The sequence below is a fragment of the Molossus molossus genome, unplaced genomic scaffold, assembly GCF_014108415.1.
Source record: "Molossus molossus isolate mMolMol1 unplaced genomic scaffold, mMolMol1.p scaffold_m16_p_4, whole genome shotgun sequence".
Lineage (NCBI taxonomy): Eukaryota > Metazoa > Chordata > Mammalia > Chiroptera > Molossidae > Molossus > Molossus molossus.
The window spans coordinates 66,816,255-66,840,617 of record NW_023425377.1 but is presented as its reverse complement, the minus strand read 5'-3'; the positions used below and the strand labels follow the sequence as shown (position 1 = coordinate 66,840,617).

At 52.5% G+C, this 24,363-nt stretch overlaps 1 protein-coding gene across 1 annotated transcript; it reads right to left on the bottom strand.

Moving 5' to 3' along the window:
- Positions 1 to 13,817: 13,817 nt before the first annotated feature.
- IQCN (IQ motif containing N) lies at positions 13,818 to 24,227 on the bottom strand. The gene is made up of 5 exons (XM_036242036.1): positions 24,146 to 24,227; positions 22,108 to 23,073; positions 21,583 to 22,038; positions 19,612 to 21,486; positions 13,818 to 14,744 (listed from the first exon to the last, which is right to left on the bottom strand). The coding sequence occupies exons 2-5, from the start codon at positions 23,041 to 23,043 to the stop codon at positions 13,818 to 13,820; spliced, it is 4,194 nt and encodes a 1,397-aa protein (XP_036097929.1). The 5' UTR covers positions 23,044 to 23,073; positions 24,146 to 24,227.
- Between the last annotated feature and the right edge of the window lie 136 nt (positions 24,228 to 24,363).

The window sequence follows — 24,363 nt, the reverse complement described above, 5'->3', positions numbered from 1 at the left end:
GATGGGGTGCTTCGAGGGGCTGGCAAAGCCGTGGCAGCTGAGAGCGCGGGTCAGCTCGCTGGATCGCTCCATCCCTTCCTGTACTCTCAGCGTCTCCATGCGCCAGAGGAGGGGAGCAGGGAGCGGAGGGTGCGGAAGCCACCCCGGAGCGAGGAATGTCAGTGTCTGCGCCCCGGTCTCGCCAGGGCCGCGGGTGGAGGCGACAGCGAGGAGCTGTCCGCGCCAGCGGTGGTGAACCGGAGAGGGTACAAAAACAGGGGCTCAAGGTGACGCGGACATCGAGAAGCTGTCTGTGTCCAGTAGTGCTGAAGGATAGCGGGTGGGTCGTGGAGGGTGGAGAATGGTCTGTCGTTTTCTCTAGTGCTAAACGGAAAAAGTTAAGACATGGACGGACTTGGAGTGGAGAAGGCAAAAAAGTTGTCCTCCCGGTTGCTGAATGGAGAGCAGGGACACAGGGCTTGGGAGACCCCCAGCGCAAAGGCACTGTCTCTTTTGGTGTTGAAAGGAAAGAAGGTAGTAGATTGAGGGTGGATGAGACAGCGAGTTGCTGTCCTCGACCTGCCGGTGCTGAAGCCAGGGCAGGGAGACGGGTTCCTGACTTCCTCCAGACTAGGGCGCCATCCTCCCAGGAGGTGCTGAAAGCTGAACAACGGCGGGTCCTCAGCCCTCGCCAGTGATGGTAGCAAAGAAGGAGTCTGGAAGCAGAGTCAGGGCTCTGGTCTTCAGAGGTAGACACAAATGACCATCTCTCCACCAAGCTCAGGAAGGTAGGCTTAGTCATTCAGACCCATAAGGGGCCTCTTTGGAGTTCTAAACCCCCCCACCCACACAGGGTAGGGATTCAGAAAGAACAGAACTTGCGTGCCTGGTGGCGCACAAAGAAGCTGCCTCTGGTCAGGGCTGCCAGCAGTGGGAATGGGTAGAGAAGGGCTCTCTTTTATGGCCACATCAATATCCAGACCCTCAGTGCAAATGGCAGGATCTCGTTTGTCCTGTGACACACCACGGGCCCCCTCTCACAGGCTGCCCTTCCCTTCCCCAGGTCTAGAATCTCAAAGCCCTACCACCAGGCATTCTAATCTTGGGAAATTTCCTGGGAAGTGGCAAAGGGAAGATGAGAACATTTTCTTTTGTAAAAAAAAATGTTTTTATTTACTTGTTAGAGAGAGAGGAGGGGAGAGAAAGATAAAAACATTGATGTGAGAGAGAAATATCAAATGGCTGCCTCCTGCACTCCTCCTACTGGGAATCAAACCTGAAACCTGTGCCTGTGCCTGACCGGGAATTGAACCAGGACCTCTCAGTCCACTGAGCCACACTGTCTGGGCTGAGGATGAGAACATTTTCTATCACGGTTAACAGAAGTAGATGTGGACACCCTGGCAGAGTAGCTCAGTTGGTTAGAGCATTGTCCCGATATGCCAAGCAAGGTTGGGGGTTTCTGGTCAGGGCACATACAAAAATCAACCAATAAATGCATAAATAAGTGGAACAACAAATCTCTCTCTCTCTCTCTCTCTCTCTCTCTCTCTCTCAAATCAGTCAATAACATTGTTTAAGTACATGTGGACAGGAGCAGGGCTGGGCAGTGTAGGTGGTAGGGAGGCTTTTGAGGCCACTTGGTGCAGAAGACTTGTGAACAGGAAGAGCCCTGACTTTTTCAGAGGGCTCAGAGAATATTTCATGGATATTTCCCATGGATACTCTACCCTTTACCCTAGTTGTATCCCCAGGTTGGAGAAATGGACAATGTTTGGACCACGGAACCAAGTAGACCGAGCTCAAGACTCAGTTTGCCATGTGTTGCTGTGTGCTGAAAAACAAATGACTCCTCTCTTTTCTTTACTTTTATGGCTCAGTTCCTGGCCTCCCTCTCAGTTCCTGGCCTCCCTCTCAGTTCCCTGGCCTCCCTCTCAGCTCCCTGGCCTCCCTCTCAGTTCCCTGGCCTCCCTCTCAGTTCCTGGCCTCCCTCTCAGTTCCTGGCCTCCCTCTCAGTTCCCTGGCCTCCCTCTCAGTTCCCTGGCCTCCCTCTCAGTTCCCTGGCCTCCCTCTCAGTTCCCTGGCCTCCCTCTCAGTTCCCTGGCCTCCCTCTCAGTTCCTGGCCTCCCTCTCAGTTCCCTGGCCTCCCTCTCAGCTCCCTGGCCTCCCTCTCAGTTCCCTGGCCTCCCTCTCAGTTCCCTGGCCTCCCTCTCAGTTCCTGGCCTCCCTCTCAGTTCCTGGCCTCCCTCTCAGTTCCCTGGCCTCCCTCTCAGTTCCCTGGCCTCCCTCTCAGTTCCTGGCCTCCCTCTCAGTTCCCTGGCCTCCCTCTCAGCTCCCTGGCCTCCCTCTCAGTTCCCTGGCCTCCCTCTCAGTTCCTGGCCTCCCTCTCAGTTCCTGGCCTCCCTCTCAGTTCCCTGGCCTCCCTCTCAGTTCCCTGGCCTCCCTCTCAGTTCCCTGGCCTCCCTCTCAGTTCCCTGGCCTCCCTCTCAGTTCCCTGGCCTCCCTCTCAGTTCCCTGGCCTCCCTCTCAGTTCCTGGCCTCCCTCTCAGTTCCCTGGCCTCCCTCTCAGTTCCCTGGCCTCCCTCTCAGTTCCCTGGCCTCCAACACTGACAGTGAAGGACAACTTGGCCCACTGGTGGGGGAGATGTGTTCTCCTGCTGGACAGTTACCCTTCCCTTTCCCAAGCCTGTTTTCTGTTCTGAAAAGTGGGGATAATGATGGTGTCCCCACCTCTTGGCATCATTGCAAAGATAAAAACGGATGTCATATGTGAAGGGTCAAAGACCAAGAGCTGTCCACACCAGTCCTCCCTCTCTCTTACCCTCTGCTGGTGTTCACCAATGCCTGGTGTGTCTGCTACATAAATAACTTCTAATCTGCCTACTTCTCTCCAGCCCATGGCTCCCACCCTGGTTCAGGCACTAGCATCTCTAACCCTAATCCTAACCCTAACCCTAACCCTAACCCTAACCCTAACCCTAACCCTAACCCTGATCTTAACCCAAAACTGCTTCCTTGCTAGGCTCCTGCTGCTTCTACCCCTATCCCTGACTATTCTCCCTACAGCAGCCAGAGGGAATTTTTTTATTTTATTTTTATTTTTTTATTAATTAATTTTTGTTACAGATGTTTCTCCTTTTCCCCCCCACTGATTCCCCCCTCCCCCTCCCTCCCTGCCCTTTCCCCAGTTTGTTGTCCATGTCCACTGTTCATGCATACATGCATATAAGTTCTGTGGTTTATCTCTTCCCCACCACCCCCCAGAGGGAATTTTTAAAAATGCCAATCATATCAATTCACTCTCTTGAAAGCAGACCATGGCTCCTCATTACACACCATGAGGTCTGGTTTGCTCCAGCCCCTGCCCCCCTCCCCAGGCTCTCTTCACACCCACCAGCCATGCTGGTCTGTATTCAGCTTCTCATATACCTGATCCTCTTGAGTCTGAGGTTTGGCAGTCTGTTCCATCTAATTGACATACCTTTCCTTATGCTCCTCCTCACTGACTTCTGTTCATCCTTAAATACCACTTCTTCCAAGAAGTCCTTTCTCACCCTCTACTCCCCAGTGTTGGGTCAGAAGCCCTTCTGGGCTCCAGGGCACCTTCATCTCCCCAGTTACTATGAGTCTGTCTCTACCATCAGCCTGCAAGCACCTGCTTGCCCATGGCTGTGTCCCCAGTGCAGGACCTGGCACACAGTAGGTGCTTAATAAACTCTTTATGAACAGGTTAAAGAAAGGTCCGGCTAGATGAGGCATTTTTCTCTCCTTGGATTGGCCCCCTCGATCCCCATCTACCTGAATCTTGGCCATGGCTTTGCTCCTTCCCTCAAGCCCCGATGGTGAACACCACACAGACACTGGGCTCAGTTTCTCCAGGGACCTGAGGCAGCTCAACAGCAGTGGCAGTAGTGGGACCCCTGAGAAGCATCTCGATGATACCACTGCCAAGGAGACTAATGAAAACTGAACTAGAATCCACAGACTCTCGGACAGGCTAGGGAGACAGTAACAAGACATGGGTTCCCAGGCATGGGACCTCCCTGGGACCCTGGGGACCACAAGGCCCTGAGATTCCTTCACCCAGATACCTGGAATAGCCCGGAGAGCTGTATCTCAGTCTTACTTCCACCCCTGAATTTACTTCTCTGAGCCTCAGTTTCCTCATCTATAAAATGGGGAGATGGCGCCCAACCTTGTAGGATGTGAATAGCACCTGGCCCACAGTAGGCATTATAGCAATACTTATTTAGTAATCAATTAATACACAGTATATTAATTATGTATAACATTATGTAATATATACTGCTATTTATTAGAATAATAGGTACTTTAATGATACATCATCAATCATATTATTTATCGAAATATAACAACAAAACACACAGTAAGTAAACAAGTAAATAATAATGACAGTACCAATAGTTAATCTTTTCTGCACACTCATTCTACATAGGTGCTATTCTAAGAATCCCTTGTGGCTCAGCTAATGAGAGCACAAGGAGGCCATTTTATAGCATTATCTTCATGCTACAAATAAGGAAACTGAATCTCAGAGCTTTAGTAACTTGCCCAAGGTTGAAGATGGTATATAAATGGTGGAGATGGGATTCTGGATTCTGAGCCTCGGTTAATTTCTTTATTTTATTTTGTTAATCCTCACCTGAGGATATTTTTCCATTGGTTTTTAGATAGAGTGGAAGGGAGGGAGGGAGAGTGAGAGAGAAAAACATCAATGTAAGAGAGACACATCCATTGGTTGCCTCCAACACGACCCCAACCGGGGCCTGGGGTAGAACCTGCAACCCAGCTATGTGCCCTTGACTGGGAATCAAACCCATGACGCTTCAGTCCACAGGCCGACGCTCTAATCGCTGAACCAAACTGACCAGGGCCTCAGTTAATTTCTTGAAGGAAATACTGAATAGGAGAAATTAAATAAAATGTTGTTTGCAAGCATGCTCTGAGTAAACACTTGAGACATTTAAAAACCAAACGGAGTGAGGTTGAATCAATGAGTTGGGGGTGTAAGTTCTCCAGACCAACAGATCTGGAGTGGGTTCAATTCGTGCTGCGTGGTCTAGGGTAAGCTTGCCTCAGTTCCTCTTCTGTGAATGGGGTGGGGTGGGGATGGGAGTATGAAACCAGTACCAATTCCTCTGGGTCTTAATGATAAAAGAACCGGACCCCCTCCCCGCGCGCGCGCGCCAGCTACAGACTGGGAGCTGTCCGCGGTGCTGACCACAGGGAGTGGCACCAAAACTGGAATCCACAGCTGAGGGCGTGTCCTGGGGGGTCAAAGAAGTAAATGAGGACAAGGGAAAAGTGGAGTTCAAAGGGATGGCCCAGCCTTTTTCTGCTCTGCCCCTGAGCCTCACCAATGAGTCTGTGACCACCATTAGACTAAACATTCAGATTTGGAAACTGCAGTCCAAGACCACAAGGCTGATCAAGGCCAGAGTCAGGGCAAGGGGAGCAGGAAAGCAGCTGAGAGGAGTGCATATCAGTTCACACCTCAGAGCCTCTACTAGGTGCAGGCAAATTGCATAGATCGTTTTCTTCTCTTATTTCCATGCATAGAGGAGGACGTTAATGTTCAGAGAGAAATGACTTGCTGAGGGTTACACAGCTGTGTGCTGCTAACTCCACCCCCCCCCCCTCATCTCTTTGCACAAATTTGATCCTTCTAGGACCCAGGATTCCTGCCCCCCCCCCATTTGAGCACGTCTGAACATCCCTATCCTCTCCCACGGGCACCTGAATTCTGATGCAGAAATCTAAGTAATCAACACTTGGTCTCCCCCAGGAGGGAGGGTTTCCAGCAGCTGGGATGGTGTTCGGAGAAAGCAGAGGGTGGGGTGTGTGTGGAAAGTGGGCCTCTCCCAGGACAGGAAGCCCACTTATGTCAGCTGTCCATTTTCTGCTTGGGAAAACGGAACTCCAGATGGTAAAATGAGTTGCCCAGATTTATATTAATTTATTTATTCAACAGATATGCAAAGGTAATTCCCATAGTGCTAGGGAAAAAATTAAACTATGTAAGAGCCCGGAGAGTGATGGGGGATAATGTCACTCAGGCAAAGTTAGGAGTCTTTCTGAGGAGGTAACTTTGAGCTGAGACGTGAGAAAGGGAAACGAACTGACCAGGCGAGAGCTTGGGAGACAGCACACCAGGCAGAAGGCCCTGAGCAGGGAATAAGCTGGCAAGTTTGAGGAACAGTGGAAGGGGGAAGTGGAGTGAGGAGTCGATGCAGGGCCTGGAGTGAGGAATTGGGAATTCATTCTGAGATTGGATTGAGAGCTTTTGAGGGATGTGATTTACTTTATAATTTTAAGAAGCCTCTGTGCCTACCTCAGGGAGTAGGAACCGTGGGGGGCAGGGCAGATGCTCGGCAGCCAATAGTGGGGCCTGTGAGTGAATTTGGCATGTGTTTTGGAGGCTGAGAGATGGACCATGCTCGTAGGGTGTTCAAGGCTATTCAAGGGTAACTAGTGTTTATGATGGGTTACTAGTCATTTTCCAATTAACTAGTAGTCACAGTTACCTGGGTGGGTGGGACTACTATTACCTGGATGGGGACTTTTTAGAGGGAAGCACCAAGATCTGGACCATTCAGTTTTGGTGTGAGTGTCATGTGATCCCCAGGAGAACCAGTGGAGGCAGCCAGATGTTTGTGGAAGGCTCAGTTGGTTTTGGGGTAAAACAGACAAGATAGACCCTGTGGGCAGGAGTTGACAGAACCTGCAATGGGTTCAATGAGGGGATGCTTCAGCAACTCCCAGGATCTAACTTGTTGCCCCTCCCTCATCTGAAGCAGGGTGGGTGAAGATGAGGTCTCTCATCTGCAGCATTAATCACCCTGCCACTCCAGACTAATTGCTTTCCTGGTGGAGAGGCTGAAGTGGAGACCAAAGGCCTGGGTGAGGGGGTGCTGGCACAGCAGGAGAAGGGCTTGGAAGGAGGCTGAGAAGCTGTCTTTTGATTTATCCATCTCTTCCATCTCTGAGATCCTAATATGTGCTGGCCCTGACTGTGACCCCAAGTTCTATTTCGAAGACAAACCCTGAATCTGTCCCTTGCCAGCTCCAGTGGCTCCCACACCCCTAGAATAAAATCCACACCCCTCACCGCAGTCCCTGAGGCCCCTCATGCCCTGGTCCCTGCCTACCCCACTGCTGCCTCTCGCTTTCCTCCATCTCCCCTCACTCAATGTGCCCCAGACTCATCCACTTCCTTGTTGTGCCTGCTTCTTACTCCTGCCTCAGGGCCTTTGCAAGAGCTGTACCCTCTGCATAGAATATCCTTCCCCCAGCTCTCCCCATGGCTGGCTACTTATTTTTATCCTTTTCTTTTTTTAAGATAGAAAGAGAAACATTGATCGGCTGCCTCCTGCACATCCCTCACTGGGGATTGAGCCTGCAACCTGGGCATGTGCCCTGACCGGAAATCGAACTGGGACCTCTCAGTCCATGGGACAACGCTCAGTCCACTGAGTCACACCGGCCAGGCAGATCTTTTTATTTATTTATTTATCCTCACCTGAGGACATTCTTTGCATTTATCTGCAGATAGAGCAGGAGGGAGAAAGGGGGAAAGAGAGAGAGAGAAACATCGACATGAGAGAGACATATCGACTGGTTGCCACCCACATGACCCCAACCACGGCTGGGGGCAAACTGCAACCTAGGCACGTGCTCTTAGCGGGAACCGAACCCAGGACTCTCTGGTCTGTGGGCTCACACTCTAATTGCTGAGCCAAATAGGCCAGGGATAAAGTGTATTTTTATCCTTTTGCTTTTTATTTTTTTAATCCTCACCTGAGGATATTTTTCTATTTATCTTCAGATAGAGTGGGAGGGAAGGATGGAGGGAGGGTGGGAGAGAGAGAGATAGAGAGAGAGAGAAACATCAATGTGAGAGGGACACATCGGCTGGTTGCCTCCCACAGGACCCCAACCAGGGCAGAGGACAAACTGCAACTGAGGTACGTGCCCTTGACTGGAATCAAACCCACGACTCTTTGGTTCGTGGGCCGATGCTCTAACTGCTGAGCCAAACTGACCAGGGTTCCTTTTGCTTTTGAATATATTTGTCTACAAGGAATTCATTCAGTTTGCTGTGTTTTCACTGCTCTCATTGGCCACTCTTGGGAGTTCTTGCAAAGTGAGAAAAATCTAGAACTCTGTTTACAAATGCTGCAGCCTTTGGGAGATGTATATGAAACGGGACACTTTGTGAAGATGGTTTATATCCTGTGACTTTAAGCAAAAGATCATCATGCTTTGAGTTTGCACTCTTCTTTGAATATTTTGGAGACAAACAACATGGTAGTTTGAGTAACAGGTTTTTCTAGACACCCCTAAAAATTCTTGGCCTCTATTAAAGCCCTGGGGCCCTGGTTGGTCACACTCTACAATCTTCCCACCTCATCTCTTCCCCACAAGTACCCTACTCAGTTCCAGCCACCTCACTCTTTCTCAAATGCACCAGGCACAGTCCTACCTCAGGACCTTCGCACTGGTTGTGCCTTCTACTTGGGCTGCTCTCCCACGAAATAACTTTGTGGTTTCTCCCTCACCTCCTTTAAATTGAGACCTTTGCTGACCACTTGTTTACAATTTCAAACCATTTGCACTCACATTCCAACTTCTTATTCTGTTCTATTTTGTTCTTTTATAAACAAATATGAAATTTACTTATAACCTGTCTTCCAACATAGCTGTGTCCCACAGGAAGTGACACACACTAGACACTTAATAAATGTGCATGAAATACAGAAGGTCTGAAGAGCTTTAGGTGATACTGGAGGTGGAGGGAAGGGGTGCTGCCCTTCTGGGCACATTCTCAGGTCTGTGTCTCTCCCTGGAGGCTGATCCCATAACTGCAACCTGATAACCCCAGCTAGAGCACCCGTTCTGGGGCTGGGGGAAGTGGGGCTCCAATGCAGGGTCAAGGAGGTGGAACTCAGGCCGCTGGAGTGGGAGATGTGGGTGAGCTCTGAACTGGAGAGCCCCAATTGGGGTGGGGATTGTCTCTGGTTGTGGGGAGGTAGGTGCTAACCTTAAATTTGTGGAGCTGGAGCTGGGCTGGATGGTGGGGGTTGATCTGAATTTAAGGGGCTATGAGGGGATTGTGGGGTCTGCCCTCAAACTAGGGGTACTGGGGTGGATGGTGCAGACTGAGCTGGGGGGGTGGTACTGAAGTGGTTGGTGGAGGTTTCCACTGAACTAGGAGAGCTGTGGCTGGAGGGAAAAAAGTCCAAAGTTTGGAAGTTGAAGTCTTAGTCTCCCTCTTAACATCTGGAAAGAAAACACCAGAGGATACAGGGAGAGGATGATTAGGAACAAGGGTGGGATCCAACCTTCAACCCAGGTACCTGCCCTTGACCAGGACTCAAACCCTGACCCGTTTCTGGATACCTTCTTTCCCCATTACCTCAGATAGTAAACCTGCTTCCTAGGGTTTACTGGAGATTTAGTACACCGTGCGAGTGCTCAGTGGGAGAATGAGGTGGTCGTGTTTGAAGCTCTTTGTCTGAAGCCCCACAGACCGCATTCTAGTCCAGGTCATATTCTCCCAGCCCCCTCTTGTTTTGGGGCTCCAGAAGCTGTCTGGATACAAGGAATGGCTGCAACCCAGGCAGCACTTGGTGACTCTTTTACACCTTCTGGGACTCACAGGTTTCTTTGTCTGTAAAATGGGCATCACTGACAGTCAGCCCCTCTGAGAGTTCACACAGGTCTGCACATGTGGGTGCACAGACTCACTGCAGAGCTCCCCAGGGAGGATCAGCCCTAATCTTCCACAGGTGCCTGAAAGGTCCCCATGGCCACACTCAGAGTTGTAATAGGGGGCACAGAGTCCTGGGCTCTGGGAACAGTCAGCAGATCAAAGCTCTGGAAAATCCTACCACCAATCTTGTTCCAGCTGCTCCCTGACTCCTGATCCTCCCAGGCACCATGCCCAGGGGCCTGACTGAGGGTGGGTAAATATTTCATGGGCCACCTCCTACAATTACTTCCTTCCCAGTTCCAGGCTGCTGGGCACTTTAGCTACTTGCACGTTCATTCATTGACCCTGTCCGCTCCACCCTGGATGGATCTTTGTGCTTCCTCTCTTGCCTCCCAGATGGCAGAAATATGGAAATAACATCCAGGACTAGGCTCAAGAGGGGTCTGGGTCCACATGCAGACTCACATTTCTCTGTCCAGTCTCCTGGGCCTTGTGGAGATGACAGCTGAGCCTAGAAGAGGCCTAGTGCCCTGGCCTGACTTTATCTCCATTTTACAGATGGGAAACTGAGGCTCAGAATAGTAGAGTCAGGCCTGAAGTAACTGAGAAGGTGGGAAGAGAGTCCCTCAAGAACCTCCAAGGAATTAAGGACTAAGAGACCATCCTTTCCAAACTGCCTCTCACCAACATTTGAGGAAGAATCCAGATGATGATAAGTTTTTGCTGAAATGAGGATGACTCAGGGGCCACAGTGGACCCTAAGCCAAGGCAGAACTCTGGGGAGCTGAACTTTTTTGTTTTGTTTTGTTAGTTTTCACCTGAGGATATTTTTCCATTAATTTTTTTAGATAGAGTGGAAGAGAGAGAGAGAGAGAGAGAGAGAAACATCAGAGAGAGAAACATGTGGTGTCCCACATGACTCTGATTGGGGCTGGGGATCAAACCTGTAACCCAGGTACCTGCCCTTGACCAGGAATCAAACCCATGACCCTTTGGCCCATAGGTCTATGCTCTAACCACTGAACTAAATTGGCCAGGGTGAGAGCTGAACATTTTTTTTGAGAGAGAGAGGAAGAAACAGAGAGAGAGAAACATCAATCCGCTGCCTTCTGCACGCCCCCTACTGGGGGATCAAGGCATGTACCCTGGGGAACCAGGGCATGTACCCTGACTGGGAATCAAACTGGGACCTCTCGGTCCATGGGACGATACTCAATCCACTGAGCCACACCGTCCGGGCAAGGAGCTGAACTTTTAAAGTGAACTGAGGAAAACTAGTGGGACTTAAAAGAGGAGGTAGTGGAGGACACAAGCTCTGCTGAGTGCCTGGCACAGAGTAGGAAGGAGCTCATGAACTGCTGGAGACTTGACCAAAGGTAAAGTGGAGTTGAGCTTTTTTTTCTTTTTCTTTTTTTTCTTTATGAAGTATTTTTTTGTTTGATTTTTGTTTTTATTGATTTGAGAAAGAAATGTTGATTTGTTGTTCCACTCATTTATGCATTAATCGGTTGATTATTGTATGTGTCCTGACAGGGATCAAACCCGCAACCTTGGCCTTTTGGGACTACACTCTAACCAACTGAGCTACCCAGCCAGGGCTTGGAGCTATTTCTATGTACTTTGCTTTGCCCAGAGACTCCTAGACCAGGAGGCTGGCATGGCCAAGTCAACTGGTTCTAACCCAGCTCTAGAACAGGCTGGGAGACTGTGGTAAGCCTCAGTTTCCTGAGCTATAAAATGAGGGTACATGTGGTGCTTTCTGAGTGGAGCCCTTGCCTGCAAAAAGTGTCATAGGTGTGGTGGCCTCCACTCCAATAGAACAGGCTTGGGGCTGGTACACAGGTCAGAGAGGGGGATGATTTTGTGGGAGGGGAGATAATTCAAGAGTTCAACTCTTGCCTGGCTGGTGTGGCTCAGTGATTGAGCGTTGACCCATGCACCAAGAGGTCACCAGTTGGATTCCCAGTCAGGGCACATGCCCAGGTTGTGGGCCCAATCCCCACTGGGGGGCATGCAGGAGGCGGCCAATCGATGTTCTTTCTCATCGATGTTTCTCTCTCTCTCTCTCTAAAAATCAATAAAGAAAACAATTTTTATTTATTTATTTATTTTTATCCTCACCCGAGGTCATTTTTCCATCTTTTGCACAGACAGAGTAGGAGGGAGAGAGAGGAAGAGAGAGAAACATCGACGTGAAAGGGACACATCGAGTGGCCGCCACCCGCACGACCAACCAGGGCCGGGGACAAACTGCAACCGAGGTACATGCCCTTAGCGGGAATTGAACCCGGGTCTCTCCGGACCGCAGGCCAATGCTCTAACCGCTGAGCCAAACCGGCCAGGGCAAGAAAACAATTTTTAAAAAAAGAGTTCATCCCTGGCCAGTTTGGCTCAGCGGTTGGATTGTCATCCCGCGAACCGAAGAGGCCCAGGTTCCGTTCCTGCTAAGGGCACGTGCCTCGGTTGTGGTTTGTCCCCGGCCCTGGTTGGGGTTGTGTGGTTGGCAGCCACTCAATGTCTCTCTCTCATGTCTATGTTTCTCTCTCTCTTCCTCTCTCCCTCCCACTCTATCTGAAAATAAATGCAAAAACAAAAAATTAAAATTTCAGTAAAAAGAAATTCAATTCTTTACCCTGGGAACAGTCTTACAGGGCAGCAGAAGACAATTAGGTGTCAAGAACTTCTGGGAGCCATAGATGCTTAGTGACCAGGAAATGAGCCCTTGTCCCCCTTCCCATGGTTTCGGGCTCCTCCTTCTCTTGGGGGCTGGCTAACAGGAACAGGTTTAAAATGGAACCTCAAACTGGATATGAGGTGGTCACAGCTTCTCACTGGCTCAGGTCAAGCTGGAGTTGCAGAATCGTTAGCCTCAGGGCTAGAGTGGGGTCGTGGAGGGGGATGCTCTAGCTGTTCTCATAACCCATCTCTCACCTTGCTTCTGGGAGGAGCAGCCCTTCCCAGCCTGGCCTGGGGTAGGGGCCCAAACACTAGGTGTGTGGCTGGGCAGCATGGCCCCCTCCAGCTTTCTAGAAGCTCATCTTCCTCACCTGTAGGAGTGTCAACAGAGGCAGAGATTTTCACGTCAGTTTGCAGCAGCAGCACCAGAACCAGCAGCAGAAGTGGTGGTAGCAGTTGGGAGCCTGCCATTCCTGCCTAGGGAGGGTGAAAGCTGGGCTCTACACAGGTGCGATGTGTGGCCAGGTGAATGGCCAGGTGGCTGCTTTTTACACCAGTCCAGAGGAGAGGCGGAGGTGGGGCCTCAGGACATGGGTCTATGGGGGGGGGGGGGTGCTACCGTTTCCCAGCGGTGCCATACGCTCTCCACCTGGATGCCTGCCTTGCCTAAAAATCCCACCTGAACCATGACCTGAAGCCCTCAAATTCTTCTCATTCCTTCAGGACACCCCTGCTTCTTTCAGTTCCCCTCCCCCCGTAGCCCCCATTCACTCAGTGGCCCCCTCCATAGCTGCCCCAAACCCATGCAATCACCCCTTTGCTCCTCCTTCAATCAGGCTGCCTCTTCTGGGTGCTTGCAGCCCCTCTCCCCCTCCCTGCCCTGTCCTTAACCCCACTGGCTGGGAACATCTGTGTCTAGCTCTCTCTCCTAGACTGGGGCCCCTTGGGGGTGAGCCCAGCATTCCACCAAATAGTACCTGGCTGGAAACCCCTAGCGTTTCCTGAAGGAGGCACCATGCATTCACCCATAGGGTTTTCTAGGGCCAAGGGACTTGTGGTGACCATCTGGGCCAGGTCCCCAGACATTAACTTTTGGAGTGTGTTAGGGACACCTTCCATCTGGAACCGACTGGACACCACTCCACTACTCATGGACAGATTCAGTGGCCATACTGGAGGCTCCTGACCTCCAGGAAGGGCTTGGGTCCTCATCCTAGACACAGACACTGGGTGGCAACTATGTGGTTGAAAGCTTTAGGCTTTCCCCCAGTCCAGAGTGTTCCAGACACCCCCATTCTCCCCACACCCATGCCCAAGATAACCCTATAAGCACAGGTAGACCAAGACCCAGGCTGTGGAGGGCTTTATTTATTAGACCAAGAGCCACATGGCACTTCACCTGGTGTCCCCCCACTGGGAAGCCAAGGTCCTACACTCCTGGCCACTGCATGTTCTGTGGGTTGTCCCATGCCGCTGTCCCCAAAAGGGCATCTGTGGTTAGGGAGGCCCGGGTGTAGTGGCCACGCCAGGTGGCTTGAAGCATTTTGGCTGCTACCTGCTGCTGCCTCAGCTGGCGACGTGCAACGAAGCCCCTCCAGGTGGACTGGATGATGGTGGCTGCCTTACTCTGGCTATGGGGTTGCTGGGGTCCCTGGGGGGTTGGCTGGGTGTCATTGTCCCACAGCATGCCCCTCTGGCCTGTGGTGCCTTGGCCCATGCCCTGCACCACCCGCGTGGGTAGGGTCTGGCCACACATGTGGCACGTGCGGGGGCTGGAACCCACGAGCATCACCGCACTGGGTGGGCTCCCCAGCTGGGGACTCAGTGACTGGCAGAGGGTACAAACGTGTGGCTGGCAGGACTGAAAGCAGCGATGGTCGGAGGTGCACCTGGCCCTGCCACCCACCTCAATCCATGTGCCAGGGAGCAGCATTTGCTGAGTTTGGCTCCTTCGAATGAAGTAGCCTCGCCACGTGGCCTGGATGATCGTGGCGGCTCTGCAGAGCTGGGCCAGGTTCCGCCGCACACAGTAGCCACGCCAGGCAGCCTGGATGATGATAGCCCACTGATGCCACACCTTGATGGTACGGCGCACCAAGTAGCCACGTGCACACGCCTGTATAGTGACTGCAGCTTGCACTATTATCTTCTCCACAGTCTGCACTGACGCCACCAGCTCCCCAAATCGTCTGGAATCCAGCGCTGCCTCGCTGCCCTCGGCATCCCACTGCATAGGGCACCTGGCTGGTTCCCATGAACCACAGGGGGCCTTGGTGCTGTTCATGAGTCCGATGGCAACACTGGGGATGGCAGTGTTCCAAGCCTGCCCACCAGCCACGCCGGCGTCCACGGGGCCCTGGAGTACAGCAGAAGTCAGAGGTGCCCTGTGACTGTCCACAAGAGCAACGGTACTATGCAAATTCTGAGGTCCCTATAATGACTCCCAGTTAAAAAGGGGCTGCCAGGAAATGCTTGGTGAAGATTTATAACCTAGCCCTGGCCGGTTTGGCTCAGCGGTTATAGCGTCAGCCTGCGGTCCAGAGAGACCCGGGTTCGGTTCCCACTAAGGGCATGTACCTCGGTTGCAGTTTGTCCCGGCCCTGGTAGGTCATGCGGGTGGCAGCCACTCGGTGTGTTCCTTTCACATCGATGTTTCTCTCTCTCTCTTTGTTCCCCTTTCTCCCTCCCACTCTACCTTAACAAAAAATGGAAAAATGTCCTTGGGTGAGGATAAAAAATAAATAAATAAATAAATAAATAAATAAATAAATAAATAAATGATTTATAACCTAGAGACACCCTCCAAACCCCAGATTGCCGGTACCGATAATCGGTGTCATGGCCAGCAGTGCACCCACAGAACCTTTGGGACCTTCCTGTGTGGACCTGGAGGCAGCTCCCCCAACTGCTGGGAGGGCTCAGTCTTGGCCACAGAACCATCTGCATTCCAGAGACAAAGCTACCATGCATGGGCCTGGAGGACTTCCTAGGGCCAAGGAGGTGGTGGCTGCTCTGAGCCAGGCTCCTAGACACAGGTTTCTGAAATGCACTTGGGACAGCTTCTACCTGGAGCCCACCAAATGCTACTCCACTAGCCTTAGACTGATATGGCAGCAATGTGAGGCCACACTGGTGGCCCCTGACCTCTGGGTAGTGGTCCCAGACACAGACCCCAGGTGCAAACTAGATGCCATAGAACTGCTACAAGCTAGCTTGAGCAACCTTGATATTACTGTAGAAGTCACCATCCCATGGGAATGGCTGGCTCCAGGGCACATGAGCAGCCAATAGGCTCTGGAGAATGTGAGTAGCGAAGGGGCTCCAGGGGACTATGTTAGCAGCCAAGGGACTCTGGGGCACAATGTGAGCCACTGGCACCTGATGAGCTAAGGGGGCCCATATTCATTTGTACACTGGGCACCCCATGAGAAGTTGCAAAGTGGGAACTAGGGGCTCTCCAACTAGTTGCTGACCTCTGCTACAGAGTTGGGGTAACACTGCTGGCTTTGGTGTGCTTGAAAAACATGGAGGCTGGGGAGGGGACAGGGGCCATGCCACTCATCATAGATTTGGCTTGGCTGGGAACCACCTCCTCCAACAACAGTCTTTGGTTTTTGGGAACAGTGTTGTCTTTTGCCAGGAATTAATGGCCATAGTTGACATCAGGTGCCAGGGGACTCTCAGAGACCCATGGGGTTGAATCAAGGACCACGGACACCTGGCTGGAGTAGACCTTGTCCAGGTCCTCTGGTTTCATCATGGCCTGGCCAACTCTGGTCTCAAAGGCCATTGTCCCAACAGCATAGCTCAACTGTGAGGCTCTTTGCAGAACCATGGGCACTTGATACACTCTTCTGGCTCTGCCACTAGCTTCTAACTAAGGCCTGAGGATGAGCTTGAGCCAGGCCAGTGGCATGGGATGCCTGGAAGGGGGCTGCAGACCCCTCCTCAGCCAGGGCTCCATGGCAAGGATGAGGGGTGAGTCCAGTGAGCATGGACCCCTGAGGAAGACTGTGGGCCACACTTCCAACTGTGGAGCATGGACTAGCTACACTAGCATGGACTCCAGAACAGACCCTGACTCATCCCGTCATAAATGCTGGGACCACACTAGAGGCCACAGAACCAGAGAGATACTTAGGCATACCCCACTCACCACTGAACCTAGGAACAATCTTGGAGAGGTTAGATTAGTAGAGGATCTTACAAAGAGTCTTAGCCTTTTTCCACCTGTACCAGGTGCTGTAATTAGTATGGGGAGCACCCCATTCACCACAGAATCTGGAGGTAGAGTCCTGGCCATGCTGCAGCCACAAGACCTCGGGAAAGCTCTGAGCCACATCACTGATCACAGAACCTGGAGAAAGGCTGGAGGCCCCAGCACTAGCCATGGAATTGGAAAGATCTGGCCCATGCCACTGATCACAGATTCTGGGAGAAGGGTCTGAGCCACACAATTGGCCATATAACCTAGAAGAAGGCTGGGGACCACATAACTGATCACAGACCCTGTGGGAAAGCTGGAGGCCATGCCACTGACCAAAGTACCTGGGGCCACGGCTGTGGTCATCCTATTGGCTATAGAACCCGGCACCAGAAGACTGGCTATGCCCACCAAGGCTCCTGGCTGAAAGCATTCAGTTGTTGGAAACTGAATGTGGTGACTATGAACATAGGACACTGGTGGGGTCCATAGATATTGGCAGATCAATATTGAGATATGCTGGGGCTTACATTGGCCAGGGAAAATTTGGATGGACTCATAGACCCAGTCCATTGAACACTAAAGTCTAAGAGAAGCCAGGACCCACCTCTGGCTTGTTCATAAGCCAAAGGTGTACCTGCTACAGAGGCCCAGGATGATATGGGAACCATGCCACTGCCCGCCTAAGATTGCCTTGGGCCCATAGCAGTTGCCACACTTCTCCAGCACATACTCCTTGTCACACTGGGAGACACAGGTCCTTGAGACATATTTAGGAACTTGTCATCAGCTAGGGTCTCCCAAGACACATTTGGGAGCATGCCAGCAACTATGGTGCCCTGAGACATGCTTGTAGCCATGCCTCTGAATATAATTCCCTGAGATAGCCTGATTCTTTGGCCTAGACAAGAGTCCTCTCCACTGGTCACAGATGCCTGGCAGAGGTTTGGGGCTGAAACAATGACAGCAGAATATTCTCTTGTGTATGGGCACCTCCCACCGACACTGAGTGGTTGATGAAACCCAGGGGACACCACTGAGTTTAGGGACCTGGAAGTTTAAGGTCACCCAGTGACCCATCAGATAATCCTGATATGGATCCACCCCAGTGGCCAGAGACAGCTGACAGCCCCTGGCCCATGCCACTGGCCCCAGATAGATGTATATTTTAGGTGACTTCAGTTAGAAAGGATGGATGACACAGACAAGGGGCCACTGCATTCACCCTAGATCACAGTAGATCTGAACTCACCCCTGGGGCCCAAATTGACTGAGTAAGTGTGTGACCCATACCACTCATCACAAATGGCTGACCTAGGCTGGGGGACAGACTATTACCCATATTTGCATTGGTTAGGCTGGGACCTACCCCACATGCCTTAGATGACTAGCTTATGCTGAGGGTCACCTTATTGGCCACAGAGAGCTGGCCTGGGTTTGGAGCCACCTTACTGGCTACTGATGGCTAGGATGGGCTTGGGATCAACTTACTGGTCAAAGATGGCTGCTGATATGAGGGACCACATTACCTAAAGACAGACTTCTCTTCAGTGCTGTCCTGCAGGGTTCTTGTACAAGCTATCTTTTGGACCCATAGAGTTTGGTTTGAGAACATATCCCTCTCATCCTGATCACCTGAGCCCCAGTGGACACTCAAGATCACCTGACTGGACACTGATCTGTGGTGCAGAATGAGAATAAGCTCTGAGGCTGGGGAGGGCAGGGGGTGGGAGTTTGGGGTCATGTGCCCATGGCCTACTCTCTCCATCTCTTCCAGGTCCCCAGAACTCTGGGACCTCCCCATGGCCTCCCCAGAGAGTAAGTCCCCATATGAGCTGGCCTCCCAGGACTCCCCCTCCATCAAGGTGACAACAGTCAGGCTGGCCACAGACAGGGTATAAAGGCTAAGTGAGCTATTGCAGCACAGCAAGCTCTGGGAATTGCTCACATTTGGGTCATAGTCTGTGCAGCCCTTGAAGAAGCTTCTTGCCAGGTCACTGAACTCTGTGGCAAACTGTCCACCAGTTCACTGAGTACATGGTCAGTCACCAGCTCCTGTGAGCAACATGTGCCAGAAATGATACCCCGTTTTTGATTTTTCTCCTGCCCAGAGATGGCCGCATGGGGAAAGGTGAGCATTAACCAACTTCCTGGGGAAGCTTCCAACAGACTGGGGTCTCCCTGACTCTTGAATGCCCAGTGATGACCAGGAGACATGGAGCAAGGTCCTGGGGTTCTGTTACAGGCATTGGGGGTCTGTGGTTGGGTTGGGGGCACTTTGCTCACCATGGTGGCCCTCGGTAGACCTGAGGTCACCTTTTTGGTCATCTCACTAGTGCCCACAGAAACCTATGTATAATTTGGGGACTGAGTCCTCTGCATGGTCTCCTCAGGGACCATGAATGGCTGTTGCAGACTTTTGGCCGCTGATGGCTGATACACCCCAGGGATCCCCCAGGTGACCCTAGAGGGCTGACACCAACAAGCAGACCCCCATAGGTGGTGGCACACTGGTGGGAGTGGATGACATTCCTACCACCCACAGTGCTGACAAGCTTACCTGAGGCCACCCTGCCCTCCCCCCAATTATGCCAACAGATGTGGGGCCACCCTGCTGGCCACATGTGGCTTGTGGGAGCTTGGGGCCATGCCACCAGCCACTAATGACTGGCTAGTGCTTGGGGCCACGCCATTGGTAATGAGCAGCTGCCACAGATGGTGGGGTGGCTGCAGGGGAAGTGGCTCAGGCAAATTGGGGCCTGCATCACTGAACCCAGAGTTGAGATCTGATGCCAATTCGCCCACCCCAGGGTGCAAGGAGTCCCTGGGGGGCCCCATCTCCCATTGCAGAATGGGGTCCAAAACAGCAATCAGGGGGAAACTGAAGAATAGTAGTGATCACCCTACCTTGGAGGCGCCCACTGAGACCACAGACAAACAGGGTGACCTCCCAACCATGGTTCCATCCCCTATCTCCTCCAACAAAGCCCTCCCAGGCCCTGCCCTGAGGAACCCTGACCTTGACAGGCTGTGGTCTCACATGGCCCAGGATGGGCCCCCACGCAGCTGACGGGCTCTCCCTATAGTCCATCTCCACTGGGGCTGGCGTCACCATCATCCCACTTCCCAGTGTTTTCGAGGCAGCCTTAGGGAGGATGAGTCCAGTCCGGAGGGCTGCCTGAGATAAGGACTGGCTCAAGATGGCACCCAGCTCACCCTGGCACAGGGCCTGGCTCAGGGTGGCCCACTCTTCCTCTGTCAGGGCCTTGCTGAGCATATCCACCAGTTTGCCCTGCATGACCTTAGTGAGTTCTGCCCGCAGCTCACCCCGGGAAAGGGCGCGGGACAGTGCAGTGCCCAGGTCACCCCAGGACAGCGCCTTCACCAGTGCTGTGCCTAGCATGCCCTGGGGCAGGGTTTTGGCTATCGTGGTACCCAGGACCTCCTTGGACAGGGCCTGGTTCAGTGCTGCCCTCAGTTCCCCCTGGGAGAGAGTTTTTGCCAGCAGAGCGCGGAGGTCCTCCTGGGAGCCCAGCACGGCAGCCAGCTCAGCACACAGTGAGGCAAGCTGGGAGGCCCCCAGCTCCTCCTCACAAGGCACAGCTGGGCTGGCAGTTGATGGTTGGGCCCGGGTGGCCCCGCTGTCACCCCAGGATTCAATGTTGCATGTGGGGTGTCCAGCAGATGCCAGCAGAGGCACCAGTTTGCTCGGGGTCTCGGGGGCCCCCTGGCATGGGCCCTGTGTGGCTTTGCCCTGGGCATAGCTGTGGGCCGGGAGCTGGGTCAGTCTGTCCTCTGGTTTGGCTCGGGACAAAGTGCCAAGAGAGCCAACATGTTGGCAGGGCTGGGTGGAGGCCTTGAACCCAGCCAGGAGCGGTTGGGACTGAGTCTTGCCATTGAGCTCAGCAGCCTGGTGGGCAGCATAGAGGCACTTGGCTGTTTCTGTGACCAGTTGGGCTTGAGACTGTGCCTTGGTCAGCCCAGTAGGCAGATGTGCTTGAGACTTGACCTTTATCACTCCTGTGGTCAGATGTGCCTGGGACTGCGTCTTGGTCAGACACGTGCCCAGATGGGCCAGGGATGGGGCCTTGGTTAGCTTGGCTGGTGGGTGTGCCTGGGGTGGGGGCTTGGACAGACACGTGCCCAGATTTGCCTGGGGCAGGGCTGTAGTCTGCAACCTGAGCAGATGTCCCTGGGGTGAGGCTGTGGTTGAAAAGGTGGCCATCTGTGCCTGGGGCAGGGTCTTGGTTGGATATGTGCCCTGCTGTGCCTGGGACTGCACCCCAGACATTTCTACAGGAACATACACCTGGGACTGAACCTTCATGACATCTGTCTTCAGGTGAGCCTGTGATAAGACCTTGGTCCTGTCCTTGGCCACACTGGTGTTAGACATGGTTGCTGTTTTTATCTGTTTCTGGGAGAAGGTCTTGATTTTCTCGGCTTCCAAGAAAGGCCTAGCTGGAGCCTTGGGAGCCCCAGCTCCCAGATGTGGTGGGCAGTATTTCATCTTTCCCTCAGTCAAGTGTGAATGAGATGAGACTTTGGCCGTGCCTGCCATCTGCCTCGTGGTCACCACAGCCTTAGCCTTTGGTCTATTTAGATATGTATGCGATGAGGTATTGGGAGTCCCAGCTGCCAAGACTGTTGGAGGTGAAGCCTTCAGATTTCCAGCTGCAGTAGGAGGCAGGCAGAGGGTCCTGATGGTGGCAGCCATCGAACGTAACTGGGCTGGGGTCTTGGTGATCATGGCCACCAGACGTGTCTGGGGAGGGGTCTTGGTCACTGAGGCCCCTGGGATCATCTGAGATGGGGTCTTGGCCATTGTAGCCACTGGGCATGTCTGTAGTGGGGTCTTAGCCATCGTGGCCACTGGGTGCATCTGCAGCGGGGTCTTGGCCATCGCAGGCACTGGGCAGGTCTGCGGCGGGGTCTTGGCCATCGCAGGCACTGGGCAGGTCTGCGGCGGGGTCTTGGCCATCGCAGGCACTGGGCAGGTCTGCGGCGGGGTCTTGGCCATCGCAGGCACTGGGCAGGTCTGCGGTGGGGTCTTGGCCATTGCAGGCACTGGGCAGGTTTGTGTAGGGGGCTTGATCATTGAGGTCATGGCAGCTGGTTGTGTATGGGGTGCAGTGTTGGTCATCGAGGCTGTTGGTTGCATCTGAGCTGGGGTCTTGGTCATTGGGGCAGTCAGGCACGACTGTGGTGGGGTCTTCATTAGCATTATTGTGGGTACCGGGCATGGCTGGGTTGGGATCTTGTTCAAGATTGCTGCCAGGCATGACTGGAATGGGGTCTTGGCCACTGGGGCTGCCTGGTCCATCTGGGGTGGGGTCTTGGCCATTATTACTGTGGGAGGTGGGCATGGTTGGGGTTGGGTTTTGTTCATCATGGATGCCAAGCACGACTGGAGTGGGGTCTTGGTCACTACAGCTGCCGGGTACCTCTGAGGTGGGGTCTTAGTCATTGTTATGGTGGGCACCAGGCAAGGTTGGAGTAGGGTCTTGGTTATCACAGATGCTTGGCCTGTCTGGGGTGGGGCTTTGCGGCCCTCTGCTTCCACATGGGCCTGGGTCTGGGTCTTGAGGGATCCATAAAGTGCCTGGGCATACTTTCCACTTGGTGGTGGCCCTGAGGCTCCTGCCTTGTTGGCTCTGACAGTCACTTGCGTGGTCTTTATCATGTTCCCTTCTAAGTGGACACAGCTGTTACTTCTGATGGTTCTCGTTAGCAGGCATGGGTGGTACTTTGCATCTAGACTCACTGGACACGGAAGTCTGATGGGAACAGTCTGGTGTGGCAAGAAAGTGACGCTGGAGCCTCCAGTGGCACAAGGAGCCTGCATGCTGGGCTGTGGAATGCCCAGGGGCCGCAGCAGGGCCAGCTGGTGGGCACAGGAAGCCAAGCTGTCAGCAGAAGGGAACTGGGTCTCCTTACTCACCATTACAGGGGAGGCTGGAAGACTCTTGCCCTCTTCTGAATACTGGAACCGCACTTGTTGAGGGGGGTGGTAAGGGATGTCCCTCTCATCCACATTCAGTTTTTTCTCTACTGCCTTGCCAGACCGGAGGAGGCGCTTGTTGTTGAAGCGTCGCCAGGCCTCCTGGATGGCTTTAGCTGCCGACATCTGGGAGATCAGCTTTTGCCGGAGCCGGTAGCCCCTCCAGTTGGCTTGGATGAGGGTGGCTGCACGAGACAGCATCATGTCCATCTCATCCACCAGGACATTTTTGAAAGCCTGGCTCTCGACCACAGCCCGGAGGCGTGGAATACGCTTGAGCACCTTCTTGTCCTTGTCCAGCTGTTGTGGGAGGGTCTCCCTGGACGCAGGTGGCTCACATGGAGGCTGTGAACACAGTGTCCCCACTTTGTCTTGGAGATTGGGGCTGGGCTGGGACTGGTAGGAGCTCTGCCCATTAGGTGACAACTGTAACTGTGTTGCTTGCTGCATTGTCTTGGTTCCTAGGCGGATCAACTCTGCCTGTGGGACAGGGGTGGTAGGGAGGTGGTCAGAGAGTGGAGTCGTGCACACAAGAGGGGTCACGGCTGTAGTGAGCACTTGCCCTGGGACCTAGATCTTGTTCCTGGCACCTTGCAATCTTTCTCCTATCCATTGCAGGCCCTCTCTAGCCTTGCCTCATGGCCACCTGTATCTGGAACATACTGTGAGTACAGCACTGATCACACTGTTTGGGGAATTTCCTGTTTGTGTGTGTGTGTTATTGTTATTTGTCTCACCCAACTGACTATCAATTACTAGAGAACAAGAAACAAGTCCAAGTCACATCTGTGTCCCCATCTTAGTCATAGGGTCTGGTTTCAGGATGTGAATGAGTGTGTGTTGGGTGAGTGACTAACTTGACTACTAAATGAGTGGGTGAGTGGATTGAAAGTCAAATGGATAGATGAATGCATGACTTGATACTGAATAGATATATCTGTGTGAATGGATGGTAGATTAGTTGAAGGGATGGATGAAGGGTTGGGTGAAAGAATGGATGAATAAATGAAGCTTATGAATTTATGAACGGATCAATAAAGAAATGGACACATGGATGGATAGATGGGTAGGTGGGTGGGTGGGTGGGTGAGTGGATGGATAGGTGAGTGGGTAAATGGATGGATGAGTGCATGGATGGATAAATAGATGAGTGCATGGATGGATAGATGGGTGTGTAGAGAGAGCGAGGAATGAATGGAAAGATAAATGCACGGATGGATGGATGGATGGATGGGTGGATAAAATCTGAGTAGATAAATGAGTATGTGAATGGAAAGAGGAATTGAAGGAATTGAAGAAGAGACCACTGGTGGATTGAGAATGAATCAGTGAATGGATGGTAGATGACTGACAGATAATGGATAGATCAAAGGCAGATGAAAGGTAGAAAGAAGAGTGACAAAATGACTGTGGTTTTCAGAAGTATCTTGGTGCAGAGAGTTGGGATGCTGTCAAGCAACCCTGATGCATAACTGGAGCCTATTTTGACCGAAGTCCCCCCCCCCCAACTTCTGACTGTATCAGTCAGACCCTTGTCCACCCATCTTCATACCTTGGAGGGTCATAGAGTTGGAGGAGGAGCATGAAGAAAAGGTGCAATCTCAGAAGCCAGCTTGCAAGAGTAAGCAGCCTTCATCCCTTCATCCCATGCAACGTGCAACAACACTGCCCTGGGTTGACTCTGTGTTCAAGTCCATGAGAAGAGATGTTAAAAGCAAAAAAAAAAAAAACAAAAAACAAGCCTCAAATCTCAAGAAAACAAAAAGCTTT

Excerpts from the sequence above, each read along its gene's own strand:
- IQCN (XM_036242036.1), bottom strand. The coding sequence starts at position 23,043 with ATGCAGCAAGCAACACAGTTACAGTTGTCACCTAATGGGCAGAGCTCC. Across the intron at positions 21,487-21,582 it reads CCCCGCCGCAGACCTGCCCA|ACCCCGCTGCAGATGCACCC; the intron begins GTGCCTGCGATG and ends GCGATGGCCAAG. Across the intron at positions 14,745-19,611 it reads TGAGACCACAGCCTGTCAAG|GGCCCCGTGGACGCCGGCGT; the intron begins GTCAGGGTTCCT and ends GCTGTACTCCAG.